At 40.9% G+C, this 18,248-nt stretch overlaps 1 protein-coding gene across 10 annotated transcripts in view; it reads right to left on the reverse strand.

The window, feature by feature from the left end:
- MYBPC1 (myosin binding protein C1) overlaps positions 1 to 18,248 on the reverse strand; it is a 93,033-nt gene that overhangs the window by 6,287 nt on the left and 68,498 nt on the right. For 7 of the 10 annotated variants that reach the window (XM_077935036.1, XM_077935037.1, XM_077935035.1 and 4 more), the window contains 8 exons: positions 17,253 to 17,369; positions 13,681 to 13,848; positions 12,459 to 12,547; positions 10,929 to 11,124; positions 8,187 to 8,326; positions 5,193 to 5,352; positions 2,834 to 2,970; positions 1,471 to 1,657 (listed from right to left, as the gene is read on the reverse strand). In XM_077935036.1, coding sequence (XP_077791162.1) covers positions 1,471 to 1,657; positions 2,834 to 2,970; positions 5,193 to 5,352; positions 8,187 to 8,326; positions 10,929 to 11,124; positions 12,459 to 12,547; positions 13,681 to 13,848; positions 17,253 to 17,369 — 1,194 coding nt within the window. Of the gene's footprint in view, positions 1 to 1,470; positions 1,658 to 2,833; positions 2,971 to 5,192; positions 5,353 to 8,186; positions 8,327 to 10,928; positions 11,125 to 12,458; positions 12,548 to 13,680; positions 13,849 to 16,879; positions 16,937 to 17,252; positions 17,370 to 18,248 lie in introns of all 10 variants that reach the window. The other 3 variants (XM_077935041.1, XM_077935042.1, XM_077935044.1) reach the window with 2 other exon arrangements.

The following is an 18,248-nucleotide window of genomic DNA, read 5'->3' on the forward strand; positions in this document are numbered from 1 at the left end:
ATCCAACCCCCACTGAAATGAATGGGGCAGCCTGTATGGGGAGAAGACTACCTTGTACAAAAGCCTTTGTTTCCAGCATCAGTGTACTGCTTGAAACACCTAAATGTTCTTAGGATAAGTAACTAAATGGATGTAAACATTGTTGACCTTGTGACTTGGTTATGAGGAAAGTATGAGCTGCAAGCTCAACCAGTTTAGCAGGAAGGAAGTCTGCTGAACTGTTCTAAGGATGGATTATCAATCAGCTGGTTAAGTAAGGGGTGTTTGACTTGAGTTAATAAAACAGTATAAGGTACCAAATTTTGTGGGTAGGGAGTAGGGAAAGGGAAATAAACACAAGTCTGGGATGGGATATTCGCAATAAAAGGGATTTCTTTTCCAGCTGTGAAGCAAAATGAAATGCATGCTTTCAGTGTGAAGATGTTTAGCTTTTCCATCTCTGGAAGTTAAAACAGAATTTTATGGCTTGGGATGTAGTAAAAAACTGTTATACATGGAAGGACTCATGGATGGAAAAGCTGTGAATATGAACATTTTAGAGCCATTTTTACCACAATGTATGAGTCACTGGTGGCATAGAAATCGTTGTGGCTTAAAAAAAAACAAAAAAACAGTGGCATTTTTATCCTGGATTGTGAGTAATGTAATTACAGATTGAGTTTCTGCAGCAGTGTGGGATTTATAACTGGAAAGCTTATGCTTTATAATGAAAGATTAGTCCAACCTGACCTTTTACGCTTGAAAATAAACGAAATGGCTTTTCTATAGCTAATTGTTTCTCATGGTGAACAGTGAGCTCTGCCTGGGATGATGTCATTGCTTCTATGTGGACAACAGAGTAAAAAAAGAGTCAAGAAATAGGACTACCCTAATGCTCAATCCTATATAAGCACGGACATTTTGTGGGACCTCTGTCCTGTTTTGAGCTGGGCAAGATAACCAATAAATTACACAAACAGTTAATCAAAGTCCAGAACAAACAGAAATGCAATATACCAATAAAACATTAAATAAATTTAAAGAGAAACATATGGAGATCCAATCACATATCATCCTTGTATCCTCCCTATAACGTTCTTGAGATGTATTATTGACATTCAAAAATATTTCACCAACATCTTGGTATTGTTTTCTTTGTGTGTGTGTGTGCTTTAAGTGGTTTTACAACTTCTTTTCTACTTCAATTGTTGTTGTTTACTTATTTAATGTAGGCCACCCAGAGACCTTTCAGTTATGGGGTGGACTACAAATGACACAAGTAAATAAATAAATGGTCAATAAATCAACTGCTTCCTCATAATAGTCTATCACCATTTCACTTTTTAATTTCACTCATCCAAACTAAACAACAACAAATAGCAAAATGTAGCTCTCTGCTATGATCACAAACATTAAGAAAGTAGGCCTCATGACCTGATCTATATTTCTCTCCCCTCAAAAACAATTTTGGGTTCATTGAGACAACCTTACCTTTAACTTCCAATTTGCATTCAACTTCTGCCTCACCCAGACTGTTGACAGCCTTGCAAGTGTATGTGCCACCATCAAAGGGGCTCGGCTTGCGGATCTCCAAGGTGCAAACTCCCTGGTTACCAAACATTCTGTACCGGGGGTCATTCATGATAACTATTTTGTTTTTCATCCATGTTATCTTGGGCTGTAGTTAAAAAACAGCAACACGGAGTAGTTCAAAACAAAGCACAAGTTACATTTCCTTTTGTGGTTTTATATCCGTTAGGTTAGGTTTTATATTAGTTAGTTGGGTTTGTGGAGTGGGACACCTGTTTGGATTGTTTTTACTGTTATTTCCTAAATTCTATAGTTAGGTGTGAAGATTCTGAGGAAAGTCCAAGGCAGGTTCCTTTACCTCTCAAAACCAACATTCCCAATAGACTTATTATCCAGATTATTATCCAATTTAAAGAAAATGGTGTCCATTAAGGTGATCATGTCTATAGAAAAAGAAGGTGTATTTGAAGTTCCCAATATTTTGCTCACCATGCTCTCCCAATTTCTCTAAAGTAACAGGGAAATGAGACATCTGCTTAATTTCTGAGTCTCAAGCTGCCAGGAAAGCTTCAGAAGGAGTAAAAATTTGGCAACCGTAAGTAAGCTCAAGTTTGTAGTTAGGAAAGAATTAAGTAGTATGAGAGGGCCTTCTCGGTGGCTGCTCCCAGGTTGTGGAAGTCCCTTCCATGGGATGCTGGGATGCTCCCCTCTTTGCTTTGATTTCAGTGGCAGGCAAAGACTTTTTTTGCGCAGAAAGGCCTTGGCCATTAACTGGCTGTTGTGGCAGGGTCTGCTGAGATTGGGTGTTTGGCTTGTGTATTGGTACTGTACCGTTTTAATTGGGTTACTAATTGTTTTTCAATATTTATATTTATTGTGCATTTTTAGCTGTATCTATTTTGATCTATGCTGTGAGCAGCCATGGGTCGTTCACTGGGACAAAGGCGGGGTATAAATAAAATTAATGAACGAATAAGTACCGCAGTAGCTACACAGTAGAAATGAAGAAGCAAAGTAGGTTGTTTTTGGTCTTGGGATTACTTATCCATTTTGCTAAACAGCAGGAGTGTGGAAGAGGGGGGATCTTAGGAATCCAGTCTTTGCTACAGCCTTTGCCAACCTGTTGTCCTCCAGATGTTTTGGACTACAATTCCCATCAGACCCAGCCAGGTGAGCACTAAGTTGGTGAAGCCTACTTTATTATATAATCTTTCCATTGCCTGCTAAGTTCCAGCCTGCTTTGTGAACAGATTGAAGCACTGTCCCATCTGGAAATGTCTGTGTTGATGTACAGACTTTTATGTCATTCAGCATGATAGCTTACCTTGGGATTTCCTCTGACGCTGCAGTTCAAAGTTGCATTGTAACCAGACACAGCATATGTATTAACTAAAGGCTGGGTAAACATTGGTGGTTCGTTGAAATTGAAGTCCTCATAAACTGGGTTTTTGTAGACTTTCCCTGCAAAACAAAAGTTCAGGAACTGCTAGAAAAAATAGTATTTTGTATTGTTTTAGCCATACTGTGTGACTGATACTGTTCCTTTTAACAGGTATGTAGAATTATAAGAGCAGGCCTAGCATGTGACACACATCAACACTAAATCAAAAGAGAATTAACACAGGCTGCTTTAGAGGAATACTGGATTTTGGAGAATCATTGTCACGAAATACTATTTACATCTTAACAACCCTGTTCGGAACCTTCACTCTGCTTACCACAACCAACTATGATAGTCTATCCTTTATACTATTAGAATCCCTCAATTATTATTTTTTTCATTTCTACACTGACTCCATGTTTTCCTTCTTCCCTGTCCACAGGTGCTGAAGTTGAACTAAAGAGCAAGTGTGTGGAAGAGGTGGCACCTTAGCAGCTCATTAATTACTACAGCTTTCACCATCCTGGTGCCACAACCTGAGGTTGAGCTCCAAGACTGAGTGAAAAGTATGGATTGCTAGATCAGACCAATGGTGTATCTAATCTAGCATTGTATTCCACAGTGGCCAACCAGACAGATGCTTATGGAAAGCCCACAAGCTAATCAGGAGGCCTGGAGTGTACTCTTATTATTTCCGTTGCTTGCTATGCCTGATAGCATAGCCATTCAGAATCCTCATTTTGCTCAAAGCAGAATACCTTTCATGGAAAGAAGTGGGATGTGGCAGTTCTGCAATAAAGCAAGAGCTGGCCAAATCTCCCTTGTAAAGCAGACACAGGTTAAGTCTTCCTTATGTTCTCAAAATAGGATAGTAAGTAGTTTATGGGCTTTAGGAGCAATACGGCTTTGGCATAATATGCAGTGACAGGACGCATTCGCCTTTTCTGACCATCTTCCTCTTTCCTCAAAACTAGGTTGGGGTGTGTGTGTGTGTGTGTGTGTGTGTGTGTCTGTCTGTCTGTCTGTCTGTCTGTCTGTCTGTCTGTACACAAACACAGACACACACAAATGCACTTTAGAAGTATTCTGAATATTGCATTGTTTAGACAGGCCTTTGCAATATGTTTTTCTCTTTTTAAATAACTGGGACTTATTGATGTTCTAATGATGTTTATATGGATGCTTCTGCTGATTTTATTATAACTTCGTATGCTGTATACCACCTTGATATACATTTAGGAAAGTGAGGTTATTAAATACTTAAATAAACAAACAAATACATACATCTGCCTGAATGGAATGTGATTGCTGTGAGCCAATTATGTGAACTGGCTCTCAGCACAAACTCGACAGCATTCCTGCAATGAACTGAATGAGTACCGTATTTCTCGCCCTATAAGACACACTTTTTCCACTCCAAAAATGAAGGGGAAATGTGTGTGCGTCCTATGGGGCGAATGCAGGCTTTCGCTGAAGCCTGGAGAGCGAGGGGGGTCGGTGCACACCGACCCCTCTCGCTCTCCAGGCTTCAGGAAGCTATCCGCTAGCCGTGGGAGACCCAGCTCTCCCAGGGCTAGCGGAGACCTTGCCTGCACCCAGAAGCTTGGGGTGCGCTGAGCTCCGCACGCCCCAAGCTTCGGGACTAGCGTAGCGGTCCGCTAGCCCTGGGAGAGCCGCGCGAAGTCGCGGGGCTCTCCCACGGCTAGCGGAGACCTTGCCGGCACCCAGAAGCTTGGGACGCGCTGAGCTCCGCACGCCCCAAGCTTCGGGATTAGCGCAGTGCTCCGCTAGCCCTGGGAGAGCCGCGCGGCTCTCCCAGGGCTAGCGGAGACCTTGCTGGCACCCAGAAGCTTGGGGCGGCTGAGCTCTGCACGCTCCAAGCTTCGGGTTTAGCACAGCGCACCTGGGGGGGAAATAAAATTTTTCCCCCTTTATTTCCCCCCCAAAAAACTAGGTGCGTCCTATGGGCCGGTGCGTCCTATGGGGCGAAAAATACAGTAAATCCACACTATGAGCACTTGGTTGTGCACTGTGCAGAACGGCAAAATCAGACCACTATACATTCAGGCCAGCTGAAATGTTGTTTCAGCATTATATTGAAGGTAAAAATAAAATTCTCAGTGATTCTGGTGAGTGAGTTCTACATCTTATGTGAATTTATCATCCAAGTAACTTGAACAAACAAGTGGCTTTTCCTCTCTCAAAGACAAATAAATTATGCCTCAACTCCAAGAAATGAGTGCTCTGTGCTCTGTGTTGTATTCTATTTCAGTGTCATAGTTTCAGAGTTAATCTAGCTAACCATCCTTGGCAATCACAGCGCTCTCCGTTGTCCTTGTTGCATCCTCACTGAGGCCACACATATTTTCAGCAAAGATCCGGAAGAAATACTCATTCCCAATGATAAGTTCAGTAATGGTAGCGCTGGTCCGGTGGTAGTGTTCAATGACGGTGAACCATTCCTGCAAGATACAAGGCCAGGTTAAATTGCTATGAACAACTCAATCCCGTGATTATCAAGTCATAAGTAAGGCCCACTGAGTTCAGTGAGACTTACTTCCAAGGGAAGCATGCATAGGACTTGCGTCCATTACTAAGCAAAGTGACATTTCATAAATGGCTCCCCTGAGAAGACAACAAAGAGATCAAATGTTAAAGGAAGTAAGAAAGTTCATCAAAAAGCCCAAGCTCAAAATAGGTGAAACAGAAGTAAAAATAGCCATTTAGTTCTATAAGTAGCAGCTGCTTATGTAACAAAAACAGCAACCATATACAGTGGTACCTCAGGTTACATACGCTTCAGGTTACCTACCCTTCAGGTTACAGACTCCGCTAACCCAGAAATAGTACCTTGGGTTAAGAACTTCAGGATGAGAACAGAAATCTTGCTCTGGCCGCGCAGCAGCAGCAGGAGGCCTCATTAGCTAAAGTGGTGCTTCAGGTTAAGAACATTTTCAGCTTAAGAACGGACCTCTGGAACAAATTAAGTTCTTAACCCGAGGTACCACTGTACCATATACCATACACCATTTCATAGGTTTTCCAAAGTACCCAATTATGGCAAATGATAAGCTTTTTGAATAGCTGTACTATTTTGATGAAGCTGTACTTCATGAAATGTGAAGTAAGAAATCCTTTACTTACTGACTTACATATGCTTTGCAGTAAAATATGAATAGAAAGTGAATTCTAGTAATTGGCACATTCCCTTTAGTAGTCCAGATGATCATTCTAGGAAAAGCAATATGCTGAAATTTGAGTTTTCTGAACTTAGGGGCGGGGAACAAGGCAAAGTTCACTTTGTTTGTTGATTGCTAAAGTGCACCACAGATAAGAAAGGCAGAGACTGGGGGGGGGGGGATGCAAAACCCTTCCCATTGCAAGGAGTTGTGTCCACATTACTTAGTTTGCTTGCTTTTTCTTATTTACACTTATAGATTGCCCTTTAAACCCTGTGATCCCAGAACAGTGAACACACATGATGAAACCAGGGAAAAATTCATTTAAACATAGTCAAAACATTGCATTGCATAAATTCAACAAAGCAGTTCAGCAGTAAACCTCAGAATCAGCATGGCCACTCACAGACCTCTTCCAAATCATTATTTATTGTATTTGTTAGTAGGTCCCCCTGCCCCCGCTGAGAACTGACCCCCAAAAGTGTTTCAAACATTAAAACTAAGTACAGTGGTACCTCGGGTTACATACGCTTCAGGTTACATACGCTTCAGGTTACAGACTCCGCTAACCCAGAAATAGTACCTCGGGTTAAGAACTTTGCTTCAGGATGAGAACAGAAATCGTGCTCCGGCGGGGCGGCAGCAGCAGGAGGCCCCATCAGCTAAAGTGGTGCTTCAGGTTAAGAACAGTTTCAGGTTAAGAGCAGACCTCCGGAATCAATTAAGTACTTAACCCTAAGTACCACTGTATACAAACCAAAATAAAACGAAAAGCTTAGAAGCACAGCCTATGTATTATATATCTATATACAGTGGTACCTTGGGTTAAGAACTTAATTCGTTCTGCAGGTCCGTTCTTAACCTGGAACTGTTCTTAACCTGAGGTATCACTTTAGCTAATGGGGCCTCTTGCTGCCACCGTGCAATTTCTGTTATCATCCTGAAGCAAAGTTCTTAACCCGAGGTACTATTTCTGGGTTAGCAGAATCTGTAACCTGAAGTGTCTGTAACCTGAGGTACCACTGTATAGACATATTCACATGTGCAGACCTAATTCAATCTGCAGTCTGAGGCTCCTTCGTCTTGCCTGTCTTTGCTCCACCCTCTTCATACCTCTTTGGATTCTGGGAAACTAGGGGGGGAGAAGCTTCTGCCTCTGATTCTGAACTGCTCCCTGCCACAGCCTTTCCTGCTCACAAAACCCTGTTATCTCTTCAGCTTCTGACAACTCCTGCTCCCAGTTTGCTCCCTATGACCACTCACCGTCATCCCACCACCAATGCCCGGGCTCTGAGCCTTCTTACTTTGGAGGTTCCCTTGGGGGTTTCCCAGCTAGTGCCTCCCACCATTGCTTTGCATGCAGCCAATCCATGACACCCAGGGGGGTCACCATTAAAAAGGCACATTCTTGTGTTGCCACTCTCTGCACCTCCCTCATAGGGGGCACACAGAGAAGGTTGTGACATGATGACTGCAGGGTCTGGGGTGGTTTATGCCTGGGTGAGTATATTATATAGCTGGCTTAGAATAGTTATCCACTTTAAAGCAGCAATGCTGTTAATGGAAGATTAAATCCATTCAAGAATACTTTATTGAGTACAGCGTGCAAAGCACACTTCAAAAGACTCTTGTTCAGCTTGGCAGAGAAGTAACAGCAATGCAAACAGTATAAAGTTCACAACAGTCACAGCAACTGGGACCAGGGCAGGAGAGGACTGGGCTTTGTTTCATTTACTTATTTAGTAAAAAGATGTATTAACTGATTTACTCCTCAAGTCAATTGAAGAGAGCACATTGGGGGGAAACCATCTAAACATTACCAACAGGTCCAGAGTGCAAAATTAATTAACAGCACTGCTGATTTTGAAGTTAATAGGCAGCAGAGAAAAATATCCAATGGTCTTATGAAGTAAGGGATTTTCCTGGCCACAAATATCACAGGTGCTGGTCAAATTTGTTGTAAAGTCCTTTGTAGCAGCAGCAGCAGCAGCTGAAAAGGCAGCTTGTATCTTGTATCACAAAAGCACACAACATCCACAAGAAGTAGCAACCTTTCCAAACAACCTTGCACATAAAAGTCTCATCCTAAGATTTGCTGGGTCAAAAAGTCTACTTACCATGCTTTTTTTGTCAGCTTTTTGAATTGTGTACCCAGTTATGTTTGCATTGCCATCATCCTTGGGCGGCTGCCATTCCAAAGCAACATTCTCTCCCCAGACATCTGCAATTTTTACAATTTGTGGTGGGCCTGGACGATCTGTGGCAATAAAGTAGCACCATCAATATTTCACACTTTTCTACAGCAACAATATGCTCAATTTGCCTAAGTGTTAAACAAGCCATGAGTTAACCACAAACTGATGAGCAGTGGCTAAATCTTCAGTTTGGTTTCACACTGCTGTTCACTGCTGGAAACAAGAGTTGCTCGGCCAACACAGAATTTAACCTCACACTAGCACCCATTAGATGATGTCATGAATTATGTTGGCTGATGGTTGGGTGCACATGGTTTGGGGGAAAATGACCTCGTGGGCCAAACTGGACCTCCGGGAGGCCAAAAGTGGCCACAGGCCAGATTGTCCCCAACTCTAATTTAAAAGATGTATTTCCTGTCTCCTCATCAAATGATCCCCCAAGTGACTTACATATTATAATAATACAGAACAAAATAATTAACTTGTCTCACTTGGTAGTGGGGTGACCAACAGAGAGGGGAGACATTACATTCCTATTGCCTTTAGGGACCTACTGTGAGCCCAGACACCATAGGCTAATTCCCCTGCAGGAAGCCTGCTTCCAGGCAGAACTGGCTTGTAGTTGTGGGGATTATTGTGTGATCAGATAAAATGCAGCTTCTTACTTGCCTCTCAGTAGCGGAGAAGCCAAGAGAGATGCTGGGGTGGGTGACATTAACACTTATTTCCAGCTCTCTGGTGTTCCTGCTGCTGTCTTTGCAGGGCTTACAGTGAGCCTAGGGAAAATAGATCCTCTCTCCAGAAAGCATGATTGAACTCAGTGGGCCTTAACTTCTGTGCAAATTTCCATAGGACTGGCTGTTATTCACTTGCAGAAACTGAGTTTCTAGTTTTACTGAATCAAATGGAACTACAGACTGATTCATATAACTGCCAGGCTGGTCCCTCACTCCAGTGGTAACATCTGTATTCTAATGATCATGTGCGTCAGGTGGATGATGCCAGCACTGAGGGAAGAGGTAGCACAATATCTACCCAAATTGTGTGGTTTGGGGTTTCAAGAGGTTACCTCTGCAGCATAGGTTCTGATCACCTGGAAATATCAACCACACTAATTTGATAATAATATATGTCCCATTACTCCCCCAATTGCACACTTAGGTGATGAGTATAGGGAGAAATTGAGAAACTAGAGGGATGTATCATGCTTGGGGAAACCTGAGGCTTGTATAGGTACAAAATGTATTTAAAAACAACTCAAGGGCTAATAATAATAATAATAGCTCTGTGAAGAGTGAGCATGACCAGTAGCCACTGAACGTTAAGTATCAAAGGTGTGTAAGTAATAATGGAGCATTCTGGAGAATATCATGATTAGCTTGCTAAAACACTGAACACTCTGATTAGAAGATGAGGATAAACTGTATCATTTTCTTGCAGGTTTTACTTGTATCAACTTAAATGTCAGTATCGCATTTAAAAACTTCAAATATAAGAGTTAAGATACTTAAGCAAAGAATGAATGGCTGACATTCTCTAAATATTTTTTGAAAAAGAGCAGATTTCAGAAACATCAGCATGTGTATCCTCAAACCATCTAACTTTCTCAAAGGCATATTTGTGAGAAACTATTTTTCATTGTGATAATAAGGAAAACCTTCCAGACTCACACAGAAACTAGGTCAGGTGCAATCACAGCAGGAAGATTAACAGTTACATTGCTCCCTGGAGCCACTAGATTATCCTAGTTGGCTTCTACTGTATTGACTTAAAAACAATAACAACAACTAGTACAATCCCTAAATTTAATTTCTAGCTTTGCTCATAAAAAGTCTGCCACGTTTCTTTCTCTTTACCTCTGTTCCCTCTAACAAAGGAATCTGTGTGTTTCGCTTAAAGCTGGAGAGAGATCTGGGTAACTCTTGGATTTTATATTTGGATAGAACCTAATCCAACTGAGTTTGCAATTCATTCCCTCTTAAGACTGTGACCAAATTCAGACGTGATTACAACATCAAACCAGCTCTTTCCCTGTCCCATTTACCCCTGCCTTCTTAAACTTCTATCCTGAAGAACAATGCTAGAGAGCTCGAAAGCATGATCATTCTTGTGACATTTTGGTTTGCTCTAACGAAAGGATTAATCTATTAAGGATTTGGAGCTTTAATGTAACAACACAGTTCCCTTTGCTTTTTATTGATAAATATAAAATGTAATCATTCGGCAAAGTTAAATAGCTGGAATGTATGTCCAGTTTGACTTCCTGAACTTTCCCCTTCCATTTATCCAATATACACTCTTGTTCTGAAGTAGAGGATTAAAGCGATATCAGAAAGAAGTGTGTCATATTCTGAAATTTATAGAACCATAGAATTGTAAAGTTGGAAAGGACCACAAGGGTCATCTAGTCCAGCCCCCTGCAATTTTAATGCACAGAGTAATAAAGGATTCAACTATATTTTTAAAACTTATGATGTATCTATCTCAATATGCTGTCTCTTGTAGCAGGCAGTTCCAGACACCACAGAGGAACATACAAGAGAGTGGGTACTAACTCCTAGCTTCTTGCAGTCGTTTTAGGAATGCCCAAAACATGCCAAAGGATTGCTAGTACATCCCAGTTAACAGCCTATATTCTTATCGCTTCCAAATTTTTACACGTACCAACTATTTGAATCTCTATTGTGGCTCTATCCACCAGATTGTCTACTTTGACTTTCATGTCGTATTTCCCAGAGTGGATCCTCTCTGCCTTTCGGATGAAGATGATTGTGTCATTTTCACTGTTGCGGATGTTAATTTGGTTCTTATCTACATGAGCTCCATTTTTCTTCCAAGAGACCTTAGGTCTTGGTCTTCCCTGTGGGGGGAAAACAAACAAACATGTCCACAGACCAAATTTTATATGATCATTTTACAGTGATCTTTAAATAATGTTAAACAGAGAACTGCATGTTTAAGTCAAGGAGCTGCTTATTGAACTATAACTGCAGGTTCATTCTGAACACATTGAGATATATTGCAGTTCTTTTGTCAAGTTATTTTCAAGGCAGAGGCTTCAAAATAACTCCCTGTGACTTAAATGACAGTAAGAGAAAGCTGCATTTCTGATATTTTGTTTATTTGTATGATATCTTACCTGCCCTTTGTGTAAGGTCCCAGGGTGGGTTACTCCAATATAATATGCAACAGATTAAACTGCTACAATTAGTTCAAACAGTTCAAAATGAAGCAGAACAATATATGGTATTTTTTTTAAAAATGTGGGTCCGACAAAGCAAAATACTTTAACTGTCAAATGCCAGGGTAAATAAGTGCATCTTCAGTAAATGATGAAAGCTGTACAATGAATATGCTAGATTCACCTCTGTGGGGAGGGAGGTCTACAATTTGGGGGCTACCACAGAGAACTCTCAGGCCACCATTCTCCACATTTCTGGGGGTGACAGGGACTAGCAAGAGAGCCCCTTTTGCAGATCTTAACACCTGAGAAGGTTGAAAGGGTTGGAGACAGTCTTTCAGATATTTGGGGCCTAAGTCTTTAGGGCTTTAAACATTAATGAACATCCTGAAATAGGCCTGACAATGCACATATATGTACTATTATGATAAGCACAGTATTAGTATAGTTTTGGGCGTTTAGCATATACTCTTTAACGTTTTTGACATTACCAGCTAGTACATCTGAACAGATACCATAATTTCCTCTTCTGGTCCTACAAGTATTCAATGAGAGGCTGAAATACCTGTTTATTCTAGTAACTTCTTGATAGTCCTGAGTAGTTCTGGGACTACTGGAAACTAATATGAACTTTTTTTATAAAAAAAAAACAACCTCCAGTGATAGGACCTGCATATTATTGAACACAGGCAGAAAATCCAGTAGCACACGCTGCTGTTTTGACAATACAGGCAGCCCTCCGTTTATACGCGTTCAATATGTATGTGACCGTGTATACATGCATCACGTCAAACCCAGAAGTGATCCAGAAATGTCATAAAGACGTCACTGAAACGTGACTAAAAGGGCAGAATGGGGGCAGAGTGGGGTGTTTGAAGGCTGTTTCAATGGGTTTTAATTATATGTGATATCACCGATGTGCACAATGCCTTGGAATGTAACCCCTGCGTAAATGGGCGGCTGCCTGTGTCATGCAACATTCACATAAAGAATTATATTTATTTGTTTCTTACCTGGAAGGGAATAACAAGATTCACAGCTTCTCCAACCCTTCGAACGTATGTTTGCTTTAAGTGTCTTGGCAGACGAATCTTCGGGGGTTCTTAATTTGAAAAAGAAGGAAGGGAAGTGAACTTGTTTAAAAATGTCTTTGATTAACTGGATCTGATCCTGGCTTCATAAACTGAGATTAAACCGAGATGAGCTGAAGTGCTGGATATGGAGCCTGCAAAACCAGAGCCAGTACTCTTGCTTTGTTAAAGGAAGTTGATTACTTTGGGCTATCGGCAGTGCTACAACCACAGGACTTGCTTCTTTGCTCCATCGTGCCTTTTGGACTCTTTCTTGGTAAAAGGACAGGGTAGACGTAATGGGAAACTGTGGTTTAAACAACCATTTTGGCTGTGAGTCCTGGAAGACCTGCTCCCTGATTTGCAGGCCCTTTTTGCCAGGCCTGGGAGGGTGGGGCCCTGACTGACTCCAGCTACAAAAGTTGAGGCTGCTGAACAGACTCTTGGGGTGGGGTATTGCTTAGGATTTTGTAATTCTTCACGTTGAAGACCCCCTTGAGCATGGTTTAACTAAGGAAAGGTTGCACACAAATAAAATGATGTATGCATACATGCATCTAAGTGCTAAAGCTGGACCACAAAGCAGCAAGCATGAGGGTGTGATGACCATGCAGGTCCAATACTCATTCTTGGTTCAATAAGACATGAGGTTAAGTCAAGATTGTGACATGTGAATTGGGCCTAACTGTTTTCTAAAGTTTTCTCAAAGACAACATTTGGAAATGCTAAATCGGGGTGGGCTGGGGACCTAATTAACACACACTTTCAAAACAGTATGAGAACTCAAACGCAACCATCATTCGAAATTCACACTTCTCCAGATTTTGTGATGCAGTTCTCCAACCAATGTTTACAAAAATGCACATGTTAGGGGGAAATGTGCATACAATGCATATATTAGTGAAAACAACATACAAAATAGCATTATATTAAAGGAAATGGCCTGCAAAAATATGTACATTAGTCAAAACTGCATACAAAATTTTTCCTAATTCACAGGGAGTATTCAAAATATTCACATTTTCATTAGGACTTAAAAAAAAAAAATCACGGATTGCTGCAGAAATGCGGAGAACTGAATTTCAGATTGTAAAAATGAGAAACTGAGGGAACCAACATGGACAGCTCCCTCCACCCCTAGACATAAGTAAGCAGCCCATCTCACCTATCACTTCCTTGACTAAAATTGGCTGTGGATGCATCCGAGGCTCACTGGGACCAGCAGCATTCACAGCTTTTACTCGAACAAAGATTTTTGCTCCAGTTGGCAGGCCAGTGATGGTGAATTTAGTTTTGTCTGTGAGTTCTGGATTGGCCACAATCCATTCTTCCGCTGAAGTAGGATAAAAAGTAAAAGGAAGGAAGAACAGAAATTGATAATTACATATATGAAATGTGCTTGTGAATCACTAATTGCTTAAAAAAAAAAAAGTGTAGCAAACTAAATATATTTCACTTCCTGGAAGTATTTTGCAGACAAACCACCAGTTTCTAATTTAAGAAAGCATATGAAGACTGTAAGAAATAAATGTTATTTAACACTTTCCTCCATTTTAAAAATCGACTAATACATTTATAATTAAAATTATAATCCCGAAGGGCAGGCAATCAATATATTATTGTACTGCCTCCTTAAAGGAATGTTAACATGCAAGCAACGTGATAATTATTAGTTGCAGTAACAGAATTTCACATGGAAGTTGATATCCAGAACACAGTTTCAGTCTAAATAATTTCCTATCTCTTTTAAATAAAGTTTTCTAGTTTTATTGTTGCAAAAATAATTAATGTGCAGGTATTATGCAGACACAGAATCATTATCCACACATGCAGCCGTACTGGTTCTATGTACCATGAATGCTTTTTTGTCCAACCCATATTGCCCTCAGTCATGTTTACACATACATCTCTGCTGTCCACTAAGTGATCCATGTTTTCCTATTGCTGCCACAACATTTCCCTTTAAACAATATTAAGAGTTCTGAAATGCTCTGAAAAACTCCAGGTAAACTGTAATTCTGGGATGGTGAAGCAATCCCACACAGACCATAAATATGCATTCGCATGTGTGTATGAAACTTCATTCAGAACTATGTGGTTGCTCCCGTGTGCACACGGAATACCCAGCAGGCAAATGTCAGCCACCCAAATCTCTGAAATAAAAAAAAAACCCAAGCTCCTGAAAGCACACATTGCAAATTCAGAAGATAGCATGTTAGCAGAAACGATTTATTCACTGATGTTGCATAAGCTAGTCATTTACACAGCAGAGCACACACTTGAATTTTAGTTTAATTCTTTTGGGCACAGAGTATGAAGGATAAGGACATAAGACGAGCCTGCTGGATCAAACCAATGACCCATCTAGTCCAGCATCCTGTTCTCACAGTGGCAACCAGGTGCCTGAGGGAAACCTGAAAGCAGGATTCGAATACAATAGCACACTCCCTCCCTGTGGTTTCCAGAAAGTGATATTCAGAAGCATTGCTGCCATCAGTTCTGCCCCCCCCCCCCATGATTCCATATCACTAGCATTGAAGGAATATCACTAGCTTCTATAACCCATACAGTTCATTTAGTACCAGTAGTATACAATATTTGCTATTAACTTCCACTGCCAACATCCACAACCCAGCTGTATAAGTGGTATGACAATAACATGAAGTTATTTTTCTCTTGCTGGTCATATAAACATGACTTGGCCTTTTTCTCTTTAAGTCCACTACAGTTACATATGAAATATCATTAGTGGAGTGACACCAGGATCAGAGGTGGGTAGGCTTGCCATGTTTATTTGCAAACAGTGAGTGAACTGCAGAGTGAGTTGTCTCAGGAGTAGTAACTTTCAAGAACACTCTGATGATTAAAAGATATATAACTGAGTACTAGCAGGCTATGCTCACAAAAGGTACTGGTAAATGAATGGGACTCTTACCAGCACACAACTTTGGAAGATCTCAGCCGCATTGCATAGAAAACAACTAGACCACCAGGCAACTTTCAACAGTGGTTAGAGATAAATCCCCTACAGTACTTCTAAGTTATAATGGGATTTATCTGCAGCCAATTTCATGAAGATGGGGGCCATCAACCTATTCCCAGTCTAAATACTGTATGTATTTATGAATACATATGAAACCAGATTCAGAACTCTGTGAATTATTCAATGCACACATGAAGCTCCAATCAAGCACATGCCTCCCCATTCACTTCCATGTCAAGGACTTGACTAAGCAAACAAATAGGGATATAGATTTAGGTAGGTAGCTTTGTTGGTCTGATGCAGTCGTAATAAATTAAAATATTTAAAAAAATTGTCCTGCAAGCACCTTAGAGACCAACTAAGTTTGTTCTAGGTATAAGCTTTTGTTTGCATGCACACTTCTTCTGTTTCAGTGTATCAGAAGAAGTGTGCATGCACACGAAAGCTTATACCCAGAACAAACTTAGTTGGTCTCTAAGGTGCTACTGGACAATTTTGTAATTGTTTTATTTAAATAGGGATATATGCATGGAACGGTCCCTGAAATTGCAATGAATGGGGAAAGTCTTTGTATGTGAGAGCGCCATGTATGTATTAGAGCTCTACACATCTGGACTGGGACAGTGGCCTTTAAATATATAACAGCTTAACTGATACTCATGACTTTAGAGAGAAAGAAGTTAGCTATTACTTTTCTCTAACAAATACAGAATTCACAAATAGCTTCACACACCAGTAACTGTCTTTTGCAGTCAGTTATTGAATAGGCTTTCATACAGAAAGAACAATGCATCATTCACACTTTGCAGAAGTAACTAACCATATTATATATATTTTTAAAAACTGGTTCTTCAGTATTATGTGAGTGGAGACAGTATGTGTTTCCGTAGGTGGATCAATGGATTTGGGCATATACTACCTGGGTTCATTTCCTACTTCAGCCATAAGCAAGCCACCCTTTCCTAGCTTCGGTTTCTCATTTGCGAAATAATAATAATGATCTATTGCACAGGGCTATTATGAGGATAAGCAAAAGAACCGAGTCACATACAGTATAGTCTGTGCTTTTTTGTGATAGCACCATGTACCATGACCTCTCCCCCCCCCCCCCCCCGGCCCATGATGGCCATTTTGTGCAGGTACTTACAGCACTTTTATCAAGATATAAGTTCTGGCACCTTTTGTTTAACCAAAAGAGCACTCTATATAGTATAATAATCGAGATTCCATGAACTTTCCCCCCCAAGTCACTGCAGTATTTTTGTATTTTTGAAGGAGTGTGTAGCAGATAGCGTTCCCTCAAAAACATCACTATTATGCTGTTGGGGGAGGGGAATCAATTTCAGTAAGAATGTTTAAATATCTTTGTTGCATACTTTACCTTCCAGGTCATAAGTTGCCTCCAGAAATTCACCTTCATACAGTTCTGCCGATATACCTTATGAGAGTCCACCATTAAAGTTAATTCAGAGACACCCACTTTCACACAGGCAAGATATGAGTCAGTTGTTAGTAATCCCTGTTAGTAACTATACAGAGATATGTACTGCACCTTGAAGAGGAGCTTTGGGATTATCAAGGAATTGGCTAGATAATGAAACAGAGCTTGCTTCTTCTACACATGGCAAACCATTGTTTGCCTATTTCCCCCCTGGCCCCTTTGCTTCCAGCACACTGAGGCTCCAACCACAGATCAAGGGGAAACAGCACAATCAGGGGGGAAAGGGGGGAGGATGATGCCGTTGAAAACTCACAGGGTTTTGGTGTCTTCTCTTCAGTCTTGATCAAGCCCCCGTCTGTCTCCTCACTATTATTTTGCTCTGTACCACCACCACTGTCTCCCTTGCCCTCTGTAGTGGACTCCTGAGAACCTAAATAATTTGGAAAGCACATTTGGTACTTTACAGTCATAGGCAGAAGAGCCTTTGAGACTGGTATATCTGAGCATCCAGAGAGAAAGATGAGGTTTGAAAGAAGAGGAGATAGGCAGGAGAAATCCATTGAGTAAAAGAGAAGATTTAGCAGGAAGAGAAGATTAAAGTGTAGGCCAGAATAAGAAAGAGAAAGCTAAAAAGAAATAGAACAGTGGTGTGCAGAGGTATATGGTGGTATAAGGTGATCTGGAAGTCTGCTGGCATGATGTATAGTTGCAGTTGACTGAACTCAGTCTCTCTAAGTATCGCCTGTCAAAGAGTTTTCATTCACAGTTGTTACTTTGCTTTTCTGGCTCAGAACCCCATTGTGCATACCATGTATGGTTCACTGGATCTATTTAAGGATTGGTGTGCCTTGCAAGGCGGGCCTAATGACAAAAGTTTTCAGGTTTTATAACCTGTCTTGATATTGGACAATAAAACAGGCAGGAAGCAGAAAACTGGACCTGGAGAGTAATTGTGTTGTAGGGTCTGCTGATGTGATGACAGCACTGCTGCAGTGATCTCAACAGGTTTTATTTTTGTGTTGCTGGTGTTTCCATTAAGACCCTGATCATGAGTTTCATGTGAATACATGTGTCCACATTCAGGACAAAACCTGGGGGAAATAAAGGTGTTGGAAGACAAGCTTCACTTGGGGTTGTTCACCTTGAGGTTGAGAAGGCACCTAACGTTGTTTCAGGGCTTGCTGATTTGAGACAACAGACTTGTTGGATCAAATTTAGGTTATTGTGTGCCACCATATTCAGCTGGTTATGTTTTTGTTATGTTGATTCCGGAGAAAAGGAAATACAAAACAGGTAAGGGCATCTCTTT

Source organism: Podarcis muralis, chromosome 10 (genome assembly GCF_964188315.1).
Source record: "Podarcis muralis chromosome 10, rPodMur119.hap1.1, whole genome shotgun sequence".
NCBI classification, from domain to species: Eukaryota; Metazoa; Chordata; class Lepidosauria; order Squamata; family Lacertidae; genus Podarcis; species Podarcis muralis.